At 41.1% G+C, this 20,026-nt stretch overlaps 1 protein-coding gene across 14 annotated transcripts in view; it reads left to right on the top strand.

Moving 5' to 3' along the window:
• The window catches only part of PDE4DIP (phosphodiesterase 4D interacting protein), a 238,485-nt gene that overhangs the window by 45,183 nt on the left and 173,276 nt on the right, over positions 1-20,026 (top strand). For 13 of the 14 annotated variants that reach the window (XM_059885018.1, XM_024990000.1, XM_059885010.1 and 10 more), the window contains exons 2-3: positions 11,520-11,575; positions 16,607-16,752. In XM_059885018.1, coding sequence (XP_059741001.1) covers positions 11,520-11,575; positions 16,607-16,752 — 202 coding nt within the window. The remainder of the gene's footprint in view (positions 1-11,519; positions 11,576-16,606; positions 16,753-20,026) is intronic. The other variant, XM_015463433.3, reaches the window with a different exon arrangement.

Raw genomic sequence — 20,026 nt, 5'->3', positions numbered from 1 at the left:
GGAACCTAGTTCTGGGTGTTCTCTGTAGCCAGAGCACACTATGCCTTCTTTATTATTGCATGTGGCAAATTGGTTTACATACTCTATGAGTTTATTGGAAGAAAGGACTGTCTTTTGTCTCTAAATCTTCAGTATCTTACAATACTTCTAACACATAGCAGATCCTCAGTTAAGAACTTTCTAGAGAACATTCCCTGCAAGGCTCATGTGAGTATCTTTTTGGTAGGTGTCTGCTGCTGCTGCTGCTAAGTCGCTTCAGTCGTGTCCGACTCTGTGCGACCCCAGAGACGGCAGCCCACCAGGCTCCCCCGTCCCTGGGATTCTCCAGGCAAGAATACTGGAGTAGGTTGCCATTTCCTTCTCCAAGGTGTCTACTAACCATTAATGTAGAATGAACACAGCAGGTTATCAAGTCTGGATGCCATTATTCATTCAAATGCTATTTATTCATTGTTTAAGAAATATATGCATCTGATTCCTGTTATGATCTAGACTTCTTAAATGCTGGATACATGATAGTGAATGATATAAAAACCCTGCCTTCAAGGTGCTGGCACTCTAGACAGGTCACGAAGCAGGCATATATATTACTGTTGTAACTTGATCTCCTAGTTTCTTAACTCTAATTCACTTCAGGACACTATGAGCACATATGAGTACACACTGTAGCTCATCCTCACTCCAAATTCTCTATCCTTAGGGTCCTGAACTCTGAAAGTGTATTCCCTGACCACAGGGTCAAGTCCTCCATCTCCTCATCCTTTCTGAATATTCAGTTTACCTTATCACTTACTCCAGGTCCTTCGCTCCTTCTGCTCTTCATCTGCTCTTCATTCATCTCCCTACTGAGCCAAGACCTCAGAGTCAGCTATTTGAATCATTTGAATCATTCTCAGCACCGCTTTAGAATCTCATACCTCAGTTAATTTTATTATCCTCTGGGATTCTGTCAGCTTTGTTTTAGTACTTTAGAAAGCCATACTGAGAAGGAAGACTCTAGATTCATTCTTTCTAATTTTGGGCAGGTTAATGTGACATTCTTCTCCTCCTCTCACCAGCCTCCTCCCCTGATGCTTCCTTTTCCCCTAAAAATGCAGTCCTCAAAACCTCTGATTTCAATGTGTGTTAGTTGCTCAGTTGTGTCTGACTCTTTGCTACCCATGGACTGTAGCTCACCAGGCTCCTCTGTCTTGGGAATTCTCCAGGCAAGAATACTGGAGTGGGTAGCCATTTCCAGATCCAGGAGATCTTCCCAACTCAAGGATTGGACCCAGGTCTCTCACATGGTAGGCAGATTCTTTATCATCTGAGCCACCAGGGAAGCTTAATGAAACAAATAAAATCAAGGTGCAAAATTACATGTTCAGTATTATTTCTATTTTGTGAAATTCACATAGGCATATAAACTGAAGAACAGCTAAAAACAAATACATAAAAATCTTTATCAATGTTGCTTTTAAGTGGTAGCATTTTTAAATTTTTTCCTATGCATTTTTGTCCCTTCCAAAATTTCTGGAAAGAACACCTAATTCTTTAAAAATCACTAAAAACAGACATTATCAAGGAAGGAAAAGGTAAAAGGTTATGTGAATAAAAAGGTAGGTGAAAACAGAAAAAAAAAAAATCTATCTCTTCATGTTTGGTGAGGGCCTCAGGCTCCGCATTCCCCAGTGTCCTGTGAATAGAGGTTGTTAATGAAAACTGCTTTGCCAGGACCAAGGATAAAAAGCCAAGCTAAGTTTTAGAAGAGGGTAGAGAGACCATATGCTATCCCTGAGTGATATGGCTGAACTCAGAACAGATCATTTTCACATCTCTTTTGAAAGAGTGATATCAGTGTCTTGGCTGATTCAGGGAGGAGAATTTATTAGACATCTGCATGTCTAAAAACTTCATAAGGCAAAGTGAGATAATTATTTGAACTACCCTTTATTAATACCTTTTCACAGTATTAAGAGGTTTCTCTGAACCTTGAGGAATAGCAGCATGAAAAATGTAAGTTCCTTTTAGCATAAAGATTCAGTGCAGAAGCAAACTAGCTCATAATACTCAAAGTTGTTGCTGGTGCATAGTGATGCTTGTAGCTCCTGGTAGTGATTGAGGACTTAGCACTTCAGAAAACGGTCTCCCAGAGTTCCCTTGGGCCACAGCCACTCTCAGTGAATAGATTCTGTTGAGTGAAGGGTGTAATTGCAGCCTGTACTGGAGAAAAGTGGATGTTACTGTGTCAATGCCAAGTCAGCTCACACTTAGTCAGCATGCAGAGGGAGATTCACAAGTGATGCTCTCTGTGTTCTGAGGGGCTTTGCCAATTAAGCTTTCCAGCTTGCCGAGGTTATAATGATAGGCCTTGAGATGAGAAAAAAATGATAATCTCACTGTATTTATTACACAGTGCTCCTGTGCTCTGCATCTGTGACTGCTACCCCATTTGCATTTGAATGTGTGTTTTTGCAATTCTGATGCCAAAGAGGGGATATTGGCAATATTTGGGGCAGAGAAGATATACTCAGTGTCTCTCTTGGCAAGAGGAAAAAAGATCTGAGACATCTCAGAGCTTGTTCCCTAATGGCCTTCCCAGTTTCGACTGTATCTGTTTCCATCACATCTTCTGCCTGTCAGTTTATTCCCTTTGTCTTTTAGGGACAATGCCAACTGTTGTCACAGAAAAGGATTCAGGGGAGTCATGACCATTTGGAGGACTGTGGGTAGAGATAGGGAAGTATAAAATAGTGGATGACTCACTTTTCAGGATAGAGCCTATGTAAAAAGTCACACTTGCCACTTCCTTTTTAGGATTTTAATCACTTGTCACATGGCATCTGATATACCAGGACGCAAACACTCCATTGTGAACCATGTGCGTATTGGGAATGAGTTGGTGTCCCAAAAAACAAATATGTGTCAGGATTTGAGTCTAACTCACTTCTCCTTCCCACAGCAGCACTGCCCACCCTTCCTCACATCTCACTGTCTCAGGGGTCATTTGTCTGGAATCAGGGCAGGTACAAAGGAGACTCCTGGTAAATGTGTGAGTAGAAACAGGATATATTGGACATGTGAAGGTTGGAGTCAGATATAGATTTTAAGTTCAGTGTTACCATCAACTAGCTGGATGATCTTGGGCAAATTACATCCTCCTTCCAGGCCTCTTGTTTCCTTACCTGTAAAATACGGGTAGCAGGACCTACTGGATTATGGGAGAATTGAATGAGATAATTTCTGGAAAGAATCAGTCAATCAATAAATGGCGGTGGCTTCACTGGTGGTGGGTGGTGGTGGTTGCTCACAATAAAAATAATGATCATTTAATTCAAGATTAGTGTTGAAGAAAATTCCAGTGTAATAAAACATGTTGAACTATAAAGTTACACACAGGCAGTCTGGAGACTATTACCTATGGATGTCTTTGTTTCCAAGTTGGCACCACTTGTGAAGCCCTACCATTTAAAAATCCTCAGGGCTAGGGTCTTCCCTGGCTGTCCAGTGATTAAGACTCCACACTGCAATTCAGGGGCCTCTGATGAGATCCCTGGTCAGGAACTAAGATTCCACATGCCAAGAAAGCAAGCCACAGTTCTCCTTGTCCTTCTGGACATTTTATATCTGCAAGGGTTGAATGTGGATATAAGTTTAAAATATGAAAAAGAGATGTTTAAACATTAGAAACATTTATTTGAATCAGAATCTCTAAGTTCATGACAGATGAACTTTAAAAAATGTGGAATTAGAACAGGATATGTGTTTGGACCCCAATAAACAGTGAACTCTGGGAGTTGGTGATGGACAGGGAGGCCTGGCGGGCTGCAGTTCACGGGGTTGCAAAGAGTCAGACACGACTGAGCGACTGAACTGAGCTTAAACAGCAAACTTGCACAGTCTTCCTGTCATACGATATACCCTCCACTGTTTGAGATGATCACACTGAGCCCAATTCCTTACATAGTTCATCTTTTATCAAGGGCCTTAGTAGAAGAGCAGTGTAAATAAATCAGAATATGTTTATTAATATTTTAAAGAAGAATTAACATTCTAGGATAAAAATAGTAAAGAAAAAAAAAAGGAAGATATTCACTCATATTTTCTACCATCTTAAACCTTCAGCCTCTTCACTCTTCCAGATTCTCTGGTAGTCTGTAGTCTGTAACTGTAGGCATTTTGACTACAATGTAAATGTTAGTCCTAGTCCTTTCTTGCTGACCTATTTTATATGATCTTTGGGGAGTCTAAGTAGTTAGATGAAGCTGTGGTGTTGGAGGAGGGGAGCACAAATGAAACAGTTTTTCCTTAGACAACCCTAATACTCCCTCCTGAAGGTTAGAGTTTGAGGGGGGAAGGCTTGAGGAGGGGAAAGTTAAAAGGAACTTGGAAGGGGCCTAAGGAGCAGTTGATGTTGACTCAGGTTGAGGGGAGCAGAATTAAAGCCCTGCACACCCTCTTCAGTTTCCTACCTTGCAGTCTTTGTCATGTTTCCTTACATATTCATACCCATCCTTCAAGGCCCAAATTCAGTCTTCTCGGCTTTCTGTACATTTCCTAGACCCCCTCTCCCCATCAGAACAAAATTAATTACTATTTCATTTATGTTCTGAAATCTCTGTTATAAATCTCATTGTTGTAATAAGTATCTCTTTGAATCCTGTCTGCCACCCCTAGTAGACAGCTCTGAGCACCTTGATTTCAGGGCATTTCATTTTCATCATGATATTTTTGGTGCTTGTTATACAAGTAACTTCTCAGTAAATGTTTATGAAAAGGAATGAAAAACTCTAAAAATAGCAACCAAGGCCCAGTTTTTTGCTCTAAATACTGGTATGGCTGATTGCTTTTCCTCCTCCTGAATTTTCCATTATGATAAGAAAGCCGTATAAGAAGAAGTTTGAAAGACAGGAAATGCCTTTGGGAGAAGGTCTTTGTCCCTCAGCTTAGAGATGTTAAGGAAGGGTGGTGATGCGTGACAAAGCAAGGGGACCAGACCATGTGGCTGAGTGTATGTGATAGCCTTGGGGAAGAAACCTGAAAAAATAACCACCTCTGTGGCAGTTTGGATACTCTTATGGGAAGAAATGGGCTACCCTGGTGGCTCAGATGGTAAACAATCTGCCTGCAGTGTGGGAGACCCCGGTTTGATACCTGGGTCAGGAAGATCCCCTGGAGAATGAAACGACAAACCACTTCTGTATTCTTGCCTAGAGAATTCCATAGACAGAGGAGCCTGGCAGGCTACAGTCCATGGGGTCACAAAGAGCAACTAACACTTTCACTTTTCATGGGAAGAAATAGCCCTAGGTTAATTGTCTTAATAGAAGAAGAAAGCAGTGAGGTCTAGACAGACAACAGATATAGTTGGGGTGGTTTTGGTTTGGGATATTAATATTTCACACTGTTCAAAGACTTGTTGGAAACTTACTTTTAATGGTGAAGTTACATGATTACCACCTTGCCATTGCTCGTGAATAATATGGTCCATTAACACAGTTTACTGCTTTCCTCAGTCCATAAATTAAACAGACCAAAATACAAGGCATTAACACCAAATATATATGCAATTTGCAAAGGACGGTCTGTGGCTGCCTTATAGAGAATATTTCTCTGAAGACTCTGCCATGGTGTTACCCTTTGCTGAGGAAGAATCCAAGTTTGTACCCCTCCACAATGTTACAAGAGACCAGACTAGTGGACCAGTGGCTCACATCTTGGAATAGCCATTTTTAAGGAACACAAAATTGAGTGTTGTGGATATTCCTGATATAATTGAGACTAGCACACTTAGAAAACTACTGGAAGAAGTCACCAGAGCACAGTCTGACAGCATCAGAGTATCAGCATGTAGCAGATGTCTGTGACAACCTAGAAGGGTGGGACGGGGTGGGAAGGAGGTTCAGGAGGGAGGGGACATGTGTACACCCATGGCTGATTCATGTGGAAATATGGCAGAAACCAACACAATATAATAAAGCAATTCAGTTCAGTTCAGTTCAGTCGCTCAGTCGTGTCCGACTCTTGCAACCCCATGAACCGCAGTACGCCAGGCCTCCCTGTCCATCACCAACTCCCAGAGTGTACCAAAACTCATGTCTATTAAGCGGGTGATGCCATCCAACCATCTCATCCTCTGTTGTCCCCTTCTCCTCCTGCCTTCAATCTTTCCCAGCATCAGGGTCCTTTCAAATGAGTCAGTTCTTCACATCAGGTGGCCAAAGTATTGGAGTTTCAGCTTCAACATCAGTCCTTCCAATGAACACCTAGGACTGATCTCCTTTAGGATGGACTGGTTGGATCTCCTTGCAGCCCAAGGGACTCTCAAGAGTCTTATCCAACACCATAGTTCAAAAGCATCAATTCTTTGGCACTCAGCTTTCTTTAGAGTCCAACTCTCACATCCATATGACTACTTGAAAAACCATGGCATTGACTAGATGGACCTTTGTTGGCAAAGTAATGTCTCTGCTTTTTAATATGCTGTCTAGGTTGATCATAACTTTCCTTCCAAGGACTGAGCATCTTTTAATTTCATGGCTGCAGTCACCATCTAGGAGTGATTTTGGAGCCCCCCAAAATAAAGTCAGCCATTGTTTCCACTATCCTCTAATTAAAAATAATTTAATTATAAAAAAAGAGGGAGGGAACAAGTGTATACCTATGGCTGATTCATGTTGATGTATGGCAGAAACCAGTACAACATTGTAAAGCAATTACCCTCCACAACATTGTAAAGCAATATTTATAAAAAATAAATGAATCTTTTTAAAAAATAACAAATAAATAAATAGATCTTTTTAAAAAAGAATGTTGTAGGTGGCTCTGAGTAGACCAGTTATGTCCTGATCATCTTCAACCTAATCACTCTGGAAAACTGTAGGAAAGGCTGTTCCTGTGGGATATTGAATGTTGATGTATTGCTTGAGTCCAGTATTTTCATAGCTACTTACCAGCAAGTCAAGAAAATGTGAATAATACATCATGCAGAAATTAAGTGGGTGAGCAGCTGGTAGGTGGGTTATACTTGGAAAATGTTTGGTTCTTCATATTGAGCAGGATGGTATCTTGGCAAAAATTAGTAAGTGTGATTTTAGTGAAATTTTAGTGAAATACCAATTTCAGTTCAGTTCAGTTGCTCAGTCATGTCTGACTCTTTGTGACCCCATGAATCGCAGCATGCCAGGCCTCCCTGTCCATCACCAACTCTTAGAGTTCACCCAAACTCATGTCCATTGAGCAGGTGATGCCATCCAACCATCTCATCCTCTGTCATCCCCTTCTCCTTCTGTCTTCAATCTTTCCCAGCATCAGGGTCTTTTCTAATGAGTCCGCTCTTTGCATCAGGTAGCCAAAGTATTCGAGTTTCAGCTTCAGCATCAGTCCTTCCAATGAATATTCAGGACTTATTTCCTTTAGGATGGACTGGTTGGATCTCCTTGCAGTCCAAGGGACTCTCAAGAGTCTTCTCCAACACCACAGTTTGAAAGCATCAATTCTTCAGCGCTCAGCTTTCTTTATAGTCCATCTATACTATACTATCCTCTCATATCCATACATGACCACTGGAAAAAGCATAGCCTTGACTAGATGGACCTTTTTAGCAAAGTAATGTCTCTGCTTTTTAATATGCTGTCTGGGTTGGTCATAACTTTCCTTCTAAGGAGTAAGCGTCTTTTAATTTCGTGGCTGCAGTCACCATCTGCAGTGATTTTGGAGCCAAAAAAATAAAGCCTGCCACTGTTTCCACTGTTTCCCCATCTATTTGCCATGAAGTGATGGGACCAGATGCCATGATCTTCGTTTTCTGAAATTGGTATCACTGATTAACAAATTGGCAAGGTAGTGGGCAAAAAGATAAGGCTAACTGAGGGAAAGTTTGGTTCATTTATACATGAAAAGCATATAAGGTAGAACATGCAGGTAACATGTAAGATAAAAATATCTTTGGACAAAGATTATATATGTACATCTATGCAGGAGAGCTATATGTGCCCTCATGAAATACATGCTTGCTGACCATGAGTCATTCATGGACTGATGTTTACAAAAAAAGAAACTAGAAGTACTTGAATGTGAGAAACTAGGACAAGGGCATACAATTTTTTTCTGGACTTAAGTAATATAGAGAAAAATTTACCAACATATGTTACTGCTTTGTGGGTGGGTGGCGGGGCCTGGCTTGGAGTTTGTCTCTACTATACCCCACTTCTCTTTGCACTTTGGTTTATCAGCTATTTTCACAAATTGCAATCCCCTCGACACATACCTTGTGTTTCTTAACCATGTGCCCCTTCTCTGGGGGAGCATCAAATTCCTTCCCAAGCTTTTGGAGCAGCTGAGTGAGCCCCACTCTGTGGCAATGAGAGGGAACTTGAGCTGTTAATAGAGTTGAAGTGATTTTTTTTTTAAATCTCCAGAGGCTGCAGAAAGCCCATTAACTCAGTACTCATCCAGAGTGACCTCTCTACCCTTCTGGTTATTGCTTCATATTAGACAGGCAGTCAGCTCAGGGGTGAGTGTGGGATGGGGGAGAAAGTGAAGTAGCTTGTGGCATCCATATGCATCACCTTGTTGTCGCTTGCTCCTGATCTATAATGTGGAATCTTCAGAGCAAGGAGAATTGAATGAGATCATATCTGGAAAGTTTCCCCATCCTTAGAAAGTGTTAAAATGAGTTTTAATGCTACTAGTGTCTATTAGAATAGAATTGTGTAATTACTGAAGGAACCTTAGAAGTTCATGTGTTTCTTTTACAAGTATTTAAGGAAGCTGAAGCCCAGAGGTAAAAGTGACCTGTAAGCCCCTTAGTAGCTTTTTGTTGTTCTGTCGTTAAATCGTGTCCCATCTCTTTGCAACACAACTTAGCGATGGAAGACAACAACAAAAAGCTACACAGGTAACTCAAGACAGTGTCTTAAAGCAGAAGTGAAAGTTTTGTCTGCATGGAGAAGGCAATGGCACCCCACTCCAGTACTCTTGCCTGGAAAATCCCATGGACAGAGGAGCCTGGTAGGCTGCAGGCCATGGGGGGTCGTGAAGAGTCGGACACGACTGAGCGACTTCACTTTCCCTTTTCCCTTTTATGCATTGGAGAAGGAAATGGCAACCCACTCCAGTGTTCTTGCCTGGAGAATCCCAGGGACGGGGGAGCCTGGTGGGCCGCCGTCTATGGGGTTGCACAGAGTCTAACACGACTGAAGCGACTTAGCAGCAGCAGCAGGGTGACAGCCTCAGAGATCTATAAGGCCAGTATCATAAATGAGCACATGAGCTGGGATTACAAGAACAGGGAGTGACAGGGACTGTGGCAAACCGGAGAACATGTCTCCTCTGTTTAAAGGCGGCAGGTTATCCCTCTATGTGGGAAGGCAGGCCCAGTATTGCCAGACCCATTCATTTTGCAAGAGATGTTAGGAATGGGTCAACCTTGTGTTGACCAGATGAAGCATGTTGGATGGGCTGAATTTGGCCTGAGAAATGATCTTGCTCCTGATGGCAGAAGTGGTTACCCAGGTCTGTGGGCTGAACATAAAGGAATCCATTCATGCATGAGTAGCAGCGACTAAGTATTTTTTTTCTCCACAAATTTTTCAAGACATTATTCTGGCTGATAGTTTCAGAATCCTTCCCTTACTTTTTCTCAACAGAGGTAAACCACAAGTAGAACTTCATCTCTTTCATTTTTCACTCTCAGGGAAAATTTTTAATGAGAAGTGGAGAAGGGAAAGGGGCAGAGGGCCTGGAAGAACCACAAGCTGGTGACCTGCTTTTGAATAATAAAGAATTGCCAGGTGGTGTGTGTAATCTGGTGTGCTCTGCCTGGTACTTTTATGTCCATCTGGAACTTAGCAAAGTGGAGATTTATGCCAAGATCCAGCCCTGAGGCAGAGAAGGAAGAACACCAACAGTTTCTAAATAAATGACTGGCTCTCTTCCACCTCCCTGTGAATGTCTCCTGATTTTTAAAAAGAGAAGCTTTCTAAATCTCCAGCTATAGAATTATTTTTAGGACATCTAACTGGGAGTACCCGAGGGTTTAAGGAGTAAGCTAAATGTTGAAAGCATCTCTTTGTAGGATTATTTCAACTGCCTCTCTGTTTCTTGCCTTTCCCAACCAGTCTGTTGTCAAAACAGTAGCCAGCCCTTTTAAAACATCCATCACTCAGTTCATCTCTTTTTTTGATGCACTAGACTCCAGGGGCTGAATTCCTCTCAGGGTCCAGAAGGGCATTATGTAATTATCTGTCCCCTGCCCAGCCTTCCTATTACTTCCCTGACCTCACCTCCTGCTACTCACTCAGCCCAGCCACACCAGCCTCCTTGTTGTTCCAGAAATGCTGTCATGCTTCCTCTGAAGAGCCTTTGCACTTGATGTTCTCTGCTTGGAAGACTCTTTGCCCAAATACCCACATCATTGCTTCTCAGAGACACTTAGCCTGCTGAAAATTGCAACCCCCTTCTCTTCCCCATCCCTCCAGCATTCCCTACTTCTACTCCCTACCTTTTTTATGGTACCTGTCCTCAATTTTTTATAGTACCTATCCCCAATTGTTACTATACATTTTGCTTTTTTGTTTCCTTTTTTATATAAGTTCCATGAGTGCAGGTGTTTTGGTCTGTTTTGTTCACTGCTACATTCGTAGAGCTTAAAACCAGTGCCTAAAATCATAGTAAGTGCTTGACAAGCATTTTTTGAATACATTTTGAGGTTTTTTTTCCTTCTCTTCTAGGGATAGTGGTCTTCACTGTGCTGGACAGATATAGATCTTGCTACTGCATTGTAGTGTTTTTAACATTTCCATTAGTAGACTTTTGTTTGTTTCTCAAGTTTTCTGAATCAATTCTACTTCCTAAGCGTATCGATTTTTTTGCTTCTCTGCATTTCTACCATCTTTCCCTTTAGTTAAAACTATCACAGCTTCTTGTTTTCTCCATCTACTTTTGTTCCTTCTATACAATGCCACTCAGCAGTCAGAATGATCTAAAGTCTAAATCTGATCAATTACCACTCATTTCCTCATTTAAACTCCTTCAGTGGTTTTCCATTGCCCTGCACATAAATCTCACATGCTTACGCCATCCCTCAAGGCCCTGCATGGTCTGGTTGCAGCCCTGGCTTTCTCTGTTCCTCCAACAGGTCAAGTTCCTCCCTGACTCAGGGTCCTTGCTTTTCCCTCATGATGGAATACTCTTCTGTTTCCATTTTTCATCTGGCTGACATTCTCTTCATCTCAGTTTAAATGTTCTTTTCTCTGAATCTCTCTAGTAGTGAAGTTACTCTGCATATCCCTTCAGAGCACTTGCCACAATAGTAATTCAGTGCCTGTGGAATTGCTTGTCCAGTGGCTGTCTCTGCACATATAGGGTGGGGCATGTCTTTGTATTTCCAGCACTTAACCCTGACTCTGGTACATAGTACAATAACAGCTTAATGATTGCTTGTGGAGAAATAAATAAAAACAGATGTCTTGACACCAAGGAATCGAACACTGTGTGGGATGTTACTTCATTAATGAATGATGTGCTTCTCTTCACAGAGATTATTTTGCAGAAGATGATGGGGAGATGGTACCCAGAACAAGTCATGCAGCAGGTAAGGAGGTCATGGATCTTTCTTTGCTGTACTCTTGGTCTCCTGCTGATCATAAATCTCTTAAATTTTAGATCCCATCATCATGGCTATATCTTCAGACTTTTTTTGAATTTCAAAATTTGCACATACCACGGTAGTATATAATACCCCACCTTCGCAGCACAGTGCAGAACTCATAACTGAAATATTTTGAACTCTTCATACTGTTAGCAATTCTGTAATTGCAAGTTAAAGTCACTTGTAAAATGATTAAAATAGATTCTTCCACTAGAATGAAATCTCGAATATACCATTAAAATGGGTATAATAATGGTGTCAACCTCATAAGTGAGATTAGAAAAGCTCTTCGAGGACTTCTCTGGTGGTGCAATGGCTAAGAATCCTCCCTGCAAAATATTGTATGACATCCCTTATATGCAGAATCTGAAAAGAAAATGAATTTACTTTCAAAACTGAAAGAGATTCACAGACTTAGAGAAGAAACTTACAGTTGCTGGAGGGGAAAGAATGGGAGGAAGGGACAATTAGGGAATTCGGGATGGACAGGTGCACACTGCTGTATTTAAAATGGATAACCAACAAGGACCTACTGTATAGTATGGGGAACTCTGCTCAATATTATGTGGCAACTTGGATTGGAGGGGAGTTTGAGGGAGAATGGATATACGTGTATATGTATGGCTGAATCCTTTTGCTGTTCACCTTAAAGTATCACAACACTTAATTGGCAATACCCCAATACAGAATAAAAAGTTTAAATTAAAAAAAAAATTTTTAAATCCTCTTTGCAATGTAAGGGATGTGGGTTTGACCCCGGTTGGGGAACTAAGATCCCATGTGCCTCAGAGCAGCTAAGCCCAGGAGAGTCCGAGTCTGTGCCCCCCGGTGAAAGATCCCAGATGACACAAAGAAGAATCTGCATGCCGCAACTAAGACCTGCTGCTGCTGCTGCTGCTAAGTCGCTTCAGTCGTGTCCGACTCTGTGCAACCCCATAGACGGCAGCCCACCAGGCTCCCCCGTCCCTAGGATTCTCCAGGCAAGAACACTGGAGTGGGTTGCCATTTCCTTCTCCAATGCATGAAAGTGAAAAGTGAAAGTGAAGTCGCTCAGTCGTGTCCGACTCCTAGCGACCCCATGGACTGCAGCCCACCAGGCTCCCCTGTCCATGGGATTTTCCAGGCAAGAGTACTGGAGTGGGGTGCCATTGCCTTCGAACTAAGACCTGACTTGCAGCCAAATAAATAAATAAACATTAAAAAAAGAAAAGCTCTTAGTACAGAGCTTGTCAAGCAATAAACACCTGTAAATATTGTTATTAATGTGTAATAATAATATATTATTCCTGCATTAAAATTAGCTAGAGGCTAATTTTTGGGGGCTATTCACACAAAAACTTTCAGTCACTTGGCGTTTTACCTACTTTGCTAAGTGATCTGCCTTTTCATACCAGCCTTGAAGCACAGATGGTTCATATGCACAGTGCAGAAAAAACTTCTTAATTTGAATGTGTTAAGGACTTGGAGTCATTTAAAATTAGCATTTGTAATTGTGTATGTAAAATCCATAAATTCTAAAGGTCTACCGTACTCATTTTGAGCATGAAGATCCTCTGTTTTGAGGTAAAAATTGAAAGACTAGGGCAAGAGTGGAAGGGTAAAGAAGAAATTGCCTATTATAAGCAAGTTGACTACTTTTATTGTTTCATTTAATCCATATGAAAGTTCTAAGAGGTAAACATTATTATTCCTATTTTTACAGAGGCAATGGCACTCAGCAAAATTAAAAGATTTGCCTAAATTCCTATAATTAGCAGGTGGTCAGGATTCATATCCAGTCTTTTTTTTAAAAAAACATTTTTGTTGTGTCCAGATCTAGTCTTTGAAGTCTCTTCTCTTTCTATAATATTCTATGAGTCAACTGTAATACATTGCTCTGCTTTATCAAATTTTCTTTCATTTAATCACCTTATTTAATTTCATGTAAATGTGTAAGAAGTAATTTTTTCTAATTTATTTTAATTAAACATTTGGATTTACTTAGAAATATCAAGTTTTCAACAAAACAGGTACACCATTATCATTATTACTATTATTATTAATTTGCAATCAGTGTGATAGACAATTAACATTACAACAATTACTTTGTACAAACTGAATCAAACACGATTTAAGGTGGGAAAAAACCCAACTCTTATCTGTAACTAATCTGTGCTATGTACCAATAAAACCTGCTTTAAATTTCTGTGCTAGTTTAAACCCTGCTACTCTACCAGGCAAGGTTATAGACTATTGAAAGATACCATTAAGAACAGGGCCACCTAAAGACACACTTGATAATATATTATTTTTACAGAAATGAAAAGATACTGTACAATGTCCAGTTTAAAACCAAATCATATAGCCTTATATTTCATTTTTTAAAAAATCAGTGATGTAATGAGTAGTTATGAGTAGTTGAATACTTCTAAACCAGAAAATAAAACTGCACTGGAACCACCCTATTTATCATCTTTATTTCTTCTTCATTTTTCCCTTCATTGTCATCTTCCTTTAAAAAAATACTTTTTGTATTCTTTTTACTTCTTTTTTAGAAACAGGGAATTCCCTTTTCTTAAATTAAAAAAAAAATTCTGAGAAGTTGATTGAAGTATCTGGGGACATTTTCTTGCATTTCTTCTAGCAAGTTTGCAGAAAGAGAAAGTGGGAAGAAGGGAGGGAAGCGTGTACTCTCCCATCCCAGAGGTTGCCTTTTCTTTCTATTGATGGTTTCTTTTGCTGAACAGAAGCTTTTTAGTTTAATGTAGTCCTACTTGGTTTTTTTGTTTTGTTTTTGGTGCCCATGCATACATGGTCCATTAATTTTCAACAAGAGAGACAAGCATGTACAAGGGAGGAAGGAAGGAAGAAGAAAAGGAAAAGGGGGAAAAAGAAAGGAAAGAAAAAGAGCATATGGTGGCATTATTGCCTCTTGGCCCCTTCAGATGGGGCCGCATGTCTGTGTGTAGCTAACTCTCTCTCAGTGGGCTTGGAGTCACCCAGAGCCCATTTCACTGTCGCTCGAACTGACAGTCTCTGTAGAGCTCAGTGTGTTGTGACGTCTGCCATTCTTTCTGATTAAATAAGTTCAGTAATAAAGGCTCACTGCTTCTTACTGTCAGTCAAGAAAAGATGTGTTTTTCTGTCTTCAATCTGAGTCTACAACCCCAAGCCTGCCTTAGTCGGAGGTCATCTGTGTACTGTGCTTGAAGGAAGCCCCGATTTCTTATTCTCCACAGTGTTACTTCTTCAAGGCAGGCATAGGGTTGGTAGCAGCTTAGCCTTCATGAACTTCTCCCAGGCGAGTGCTTACACTGGTTAATGGAAAGATTGTGTCTCTGTCCCTTTGCCTGTTTTTCCCTTTCAGGCCTGTTACAGTCCCCTTTGCTGCTAAAATAACATGATGTTAACATGCTGTTAGAAAGGTTGAACGGAAGGGACGTGATATTGGTTCTGCCTCTTTTTAGCAATGTGCATGCATTCTTGAGTGCTAAGTTGCTTCAGTCATGTCCAACTGTGTGCAACTCTATGGACTGTAGCCTACCAGGACCCAATGTCCATGGGATTCTCCAGCCAAGAATACTGGAGTGGGTTGCCATGCCCTCCTCCAGGGGATCTTTCCTACCCAGGGATCGAACCTGCATGTCTTATGTCTCCTGCATTGGCAGGAAGGTTCTTTACCACTTAGTGCCACCCTGGTCGTATTGGGAAAATTTTCTGAACCTTTATTTACTTATTAGTAAAATGGATGTAATAGTCACATCAGTCTATTTCAGACTGTTTCACTTGTTGCAATAACTTTTTATTTATTATTTATTTTTGGCTGTGAGGTGTGTGGGATCTTAGTTCCCAGACCAGGGATCAAACTTGGGCCCCCTGCAGAGAAAGCAGAGTCCTAACCACTGGACCACCAGGGAATTCTCAGCAGTAATTTATAAATGAAATAATTCATATGAAACTATTTTGTAACACCTGTTACAGTGTTGGTTGTTACATTTGTTATTACTCCTATACTATAACCTGAAAGATTCTCTGTAAAGAGATTTGTAGAGATACTTCTTAGCTAGTAGCTTGATTTTTTTTTTTTTTTCAAATAAAGCTATTTCAGTTGTGTTTGGTTTCATGTGATGCACCACTCTGTTAGTGGCTTCAAACAGGGGTCAGCAAACTGCCACCCATGGGTCCAGTTGCTGGTATTTGTAAATAAAGTTTTATCACAACACAGTCATGCTCATTCTCTATCATATTCTCTGCATCTGCTTTGAGCTACCAGGGCAGAGTTGAGTAGTTGTGACAGAGATCATGCCCGTGAGCCTACAGTATTTACTGTCTGGCCCTGTAAGAAAAAGTTTGCCCACTCATGGCTTGAAACAACAATGATATATTATTTCTCACAATCCTGGATGTTGGGAAACTGGGCATTTCTTCTGTTGGTCTCACTTGAATTACTCAAACAGCTGCCATCCTCTGACAGCTTGACTGGGACTGAGGGTCTGAGACAGCTTTTCTCAGGTGCCTGGCAGTGGTGATTGGCATCCTATTCTCCCGGGACTTGGCCTTTATCCCCCAGGGAGGTAATCTGGGATTCTTCCCAGCATTGTGGTCATGGGGTTCTAGAAGGCAAGAACAGAAATGCAAAGCCTCTCAAGGCCCAATCTGTGGAATTCATCCCAAAGTGGCATTTTCATCACCCGTCTCTAGGTCAAAGCAAGTTGCTCAGCCAACTCAGATTCATGTGCTAGGGAAGTAGACTCCACTTTCTGATGGCAGGAGCAGGAACATCACCTTATAAAGGTGCATGGACATAAACCAGTGGGCTGCGCTCAGGACCACTGTTAATAAGATCTACTGTAGGCTACTTCACGTGAACTGCTTCTGTGTGGCCTAGAATTGGTTCATATTTTGCAGAAACCAAATTCTGCTGGAACATGAAGGTTGGAATGATCATAATGCCACTATTAGATACAATTTTCTGTTGTTCTGTTTCACTGGCAGCTTTTCTTAGTGACACCAAAGATCGAGGCCCTCCTCTGCAGTCACAGACTTGGAGAAGTGGTGACAAGATCCCCTTGGGGCATTCCTTGAGAGCATTTGAAAGACCTCTTCAGGTGCAAACCCAGGCCCTTAGAGACTTTGAGAAGGTAAGTCACATGGGTAGGAATCATTATTCCAGTTAGAAGGCATATGGGGATAGTGATGTCTTATGATAATATGACCAATAGTTTAGCTTGGATTATGAGTACTCTTTCCTGTTCATGGATCACAGCTTTGTCATTGGCAAAAGGGCTTGCATAACTCAAAGACGCTATGAGCCGTGCTATACAGGGCCACCTAAGACAGAAGGTCATAGCGAAGAAGTCTGACAAAATGTGATGCCCTGGAGGAGGGAATGGCAAGCCACTCCGGTATTCTTGCTTGGGGAACCCCACGGACAGTATGAAAAGGCAGAAAGATATAACACTGGAAGTTGAGTCCCCCAGATCAGAGGGTGTCCAATATACTACTGGGGAAGAGTGGAGGGCAATTACTAACAGCTCCAGAAAGAAGGAAGTGGCTGGGCCAAAACAGAAAAGACGCCCAGTTGTGGATGTGTCTGGTGGTGAAAGTAAAGTCCGATGCTATAAAGAACATCTGAACCTGGATTACATAGGAACCTGGAATGTTAGGTCCATGAATCAAGGTAAATTGGACGTGTTTAAGCGAGATGGCAAGAGGGAACATTGACATCTTAGCAATCAGTGAACTAAAATGGATGGGAATGGGTGAATTTAATTCAGGTGACCATTTTATCTGTTACTGTGGGCAAGAATCTCTTAGAACAAATGGAATAGCCCTCATAATCAACAAAGGAGTCTGAAATGCAGTACTTGGGGTGGAGTCTCAAAAATGACAGGATGATCTCGGTTTGTTTCTAAGGCAAACCATTCAAGATCACAGTAGTCCAAGTCTCTGTCGCATCCACTAATGATAAAGTCGAACAGTTCTATGAAGACCAACAAGACCCTATGGAACTAACACTAAAAAAAAAAAAACCAGTCCTTTTCATTACAGGGGATTGGAATGCAAAAGTAGGACGTCAAGTGACACCTGGAGTAACTGGCAAGTTTAGCCTTGGAGTACAAAATGAAGCAGGGCAAAGGCTAACAGAGTTTTGCCAAGAGAACACATGGGTCGTAGAAAATACCCCCTTCCAACAACAAAAGGGACAACTGTATACATGGACATCACCAGATAGTCAATACTGAAATCAGATCGATTATGTTCTTTGCAGTTGAAGATGGTGATGCTCTAAACAGTCAGCAAAAACAAGACTAGGAGATGACTGCGGCTCAGATCATGAGCTCCTTATTGCAAAATTCAGGCTTAAATTGAAGAAACTAGGGAAACCACTAGGCCATAAGGTATGACCTAAATCAAATCCCTTATGATTATACAGTGGAGGTAACAAATAGATTTAAGGGATTAGATCTGGCAGAGTGCTGAAAGAACTATGGATGGAGGTTTGTGACATTGTATAGAAGGCAGTGATCAAAACCATCTCAAAGAAAAAGTAATGCAAGAAGGCAAAGTGGTTGTCTGAGGAGGCCTTACAAATAGCTGAGGAAAGAAGAGAAGCAAAAGGCAAAGGAGAAAAGCAAAGATATACCCAACTGAATGCACAGTTCCAGAGAATAGCAAGGAGAGATACGAAAGCCTTTTATAATGAACAATTAAAGAAATAGAGGAAAACAATAGAGTGGGAAAGACTATAAATCTCTTCAAGAAAACTAGAGATATCAAGGGAATATTTCATGCAAGGATGGGCATAGTAAAGGACAGAAACAGTAAGAACCTAACAGAAGCAGAAGAGATTAAGAAGAGGTAGCAAGAATACACAGAAGAACTGTACCAGAAAGGTCTTAATGACTCAGATAACCACAATGGTGTGATCACTCACCTAGAGCTGGATATCCTACAGTGTGAAGTCAAGTGGGCCTTAGGAAGCATTACTGTGAACAAAGCTAGTAGAGGTGACGGAATTCCAGCTGAGCTATTTAAAATCCTAAGAGTTGATGCTGTGTAAATGCTGCACCCAATTATGTTAGCAAATTGGGAAAACTCAGCAGTGGCCACAGGACTGGAAAAGGTCAGTTTTCTTTCCAATCCCAAAGAAGGACAATGTCAAAGATTATTCAAACTACTATACAACTGCACTGATTCACATGCAAGCAAGGTTATACTCAAAGTCCTTCAAGCTAGGCTTCAACAGTATGTGAACCAAGAACTTCCAGATGTACAAGCTGGGTTTTGAAAAGGCAGAGGAACCAGAGATCAAATTGCCAACATTCCTTGGATCATAGGGAAAGCAACAGAATTCCAGAAAAACATCTACTTCTGCTTCGTTGACTATGCTAAAGACTTTGACTTTTGTGTTGAACACAACTAAACTGTGGAAAGTTCTTAAAGAGGTGGGAATACCAGAACACTTTACTCACTATGGACTGGTTCAAAATTGGGAGAGGAGTATGTCAACACTGTATATTGTCATTCTGCTTTTTCAATTTATATGCAGAGTACATACATCATGAGAAATGCTGGGCTGGGTGAATCACAAGCTGGAATCAAGATTGCTGGGAGAAATATAAATAACCTCAGATATGCAGATGATACCACTTTAATGGCAGAAAGTGAAGAGGAACTAATGAGCCTATTGATGAGCGTGAAAGAGGATACTGAAAAAGCTGGCTTGAAACTCAACATTTAAAAAACTAAGATCATGGCATCTGGTCCCATCATTTCATAACAAACAGATGAGGAAAAAGTGGAAGCAGTGACAGATTTGATTTTCTTGGGCTCCAGAATCACTGTGGATGGTGACTGCAGCCATGAAATTCAAAGATGCTTGCTCCTTGGAAGAAAATCTATGACAAACCTAGACAGCATATTAAAAAAGCAGAGACATCACTTTGCCAACAAATGTGTGTGTAGCCAAAACTATGGTTTCTCCAGTAGTCACGTACGGATGTGAATGTTGGAACATAAAGAAGTCTGAGACCTGAAGAATTGATGCATTTGAATTGTGGTACCGGAGAAGACTCTTGAGAGTCCCTTGGATGGCAAGGATATAAAACCAACCTTAAAGGAAACCAACCCTGAATATTGGAAGGACTGATGCTGAAACTAAAGCTCCAATAATTTGGTTTCTGATTCGAAGAGCTGACTAATTGGAAAAGACCCTGATGTTGAGAAGGATTGAAGGCAGAAAGAGAAGGGGACAGAGGATGAGATGGTTAAATAGCATCACCAATTTAATGGTCAGGAATTTGAGCAAATTCCAGGAGATAGTGGACAGTGGATCCTAGAATGCTTCAGTCCATGGGCTGGCAAAGAATTGGACATGACTTAGTGACTGAACAACGACAGCATGAGTATTCT

The sequence above is a fragment of the Bos taurus genome, chromosome 3 (genome assembly GCF_002263795.3).
Source record: "Bos taurus isolate L1 Dominette 01449 registration number 42190680 breed Hereford chromosome 3, ARS-UCD2.0, whole genome shotgun sequence".
In the NCBI taxonomy this organism is placed as follows: domain Eukaryota; kingdom Metazoa; phylum Chordata; class Mammalia; order Artiodactyla; family Bovidae; genus Bos; species Bos taurus.
This window is presented reverse-complemented; position numbering and strand designations above follow the sequence as displayed.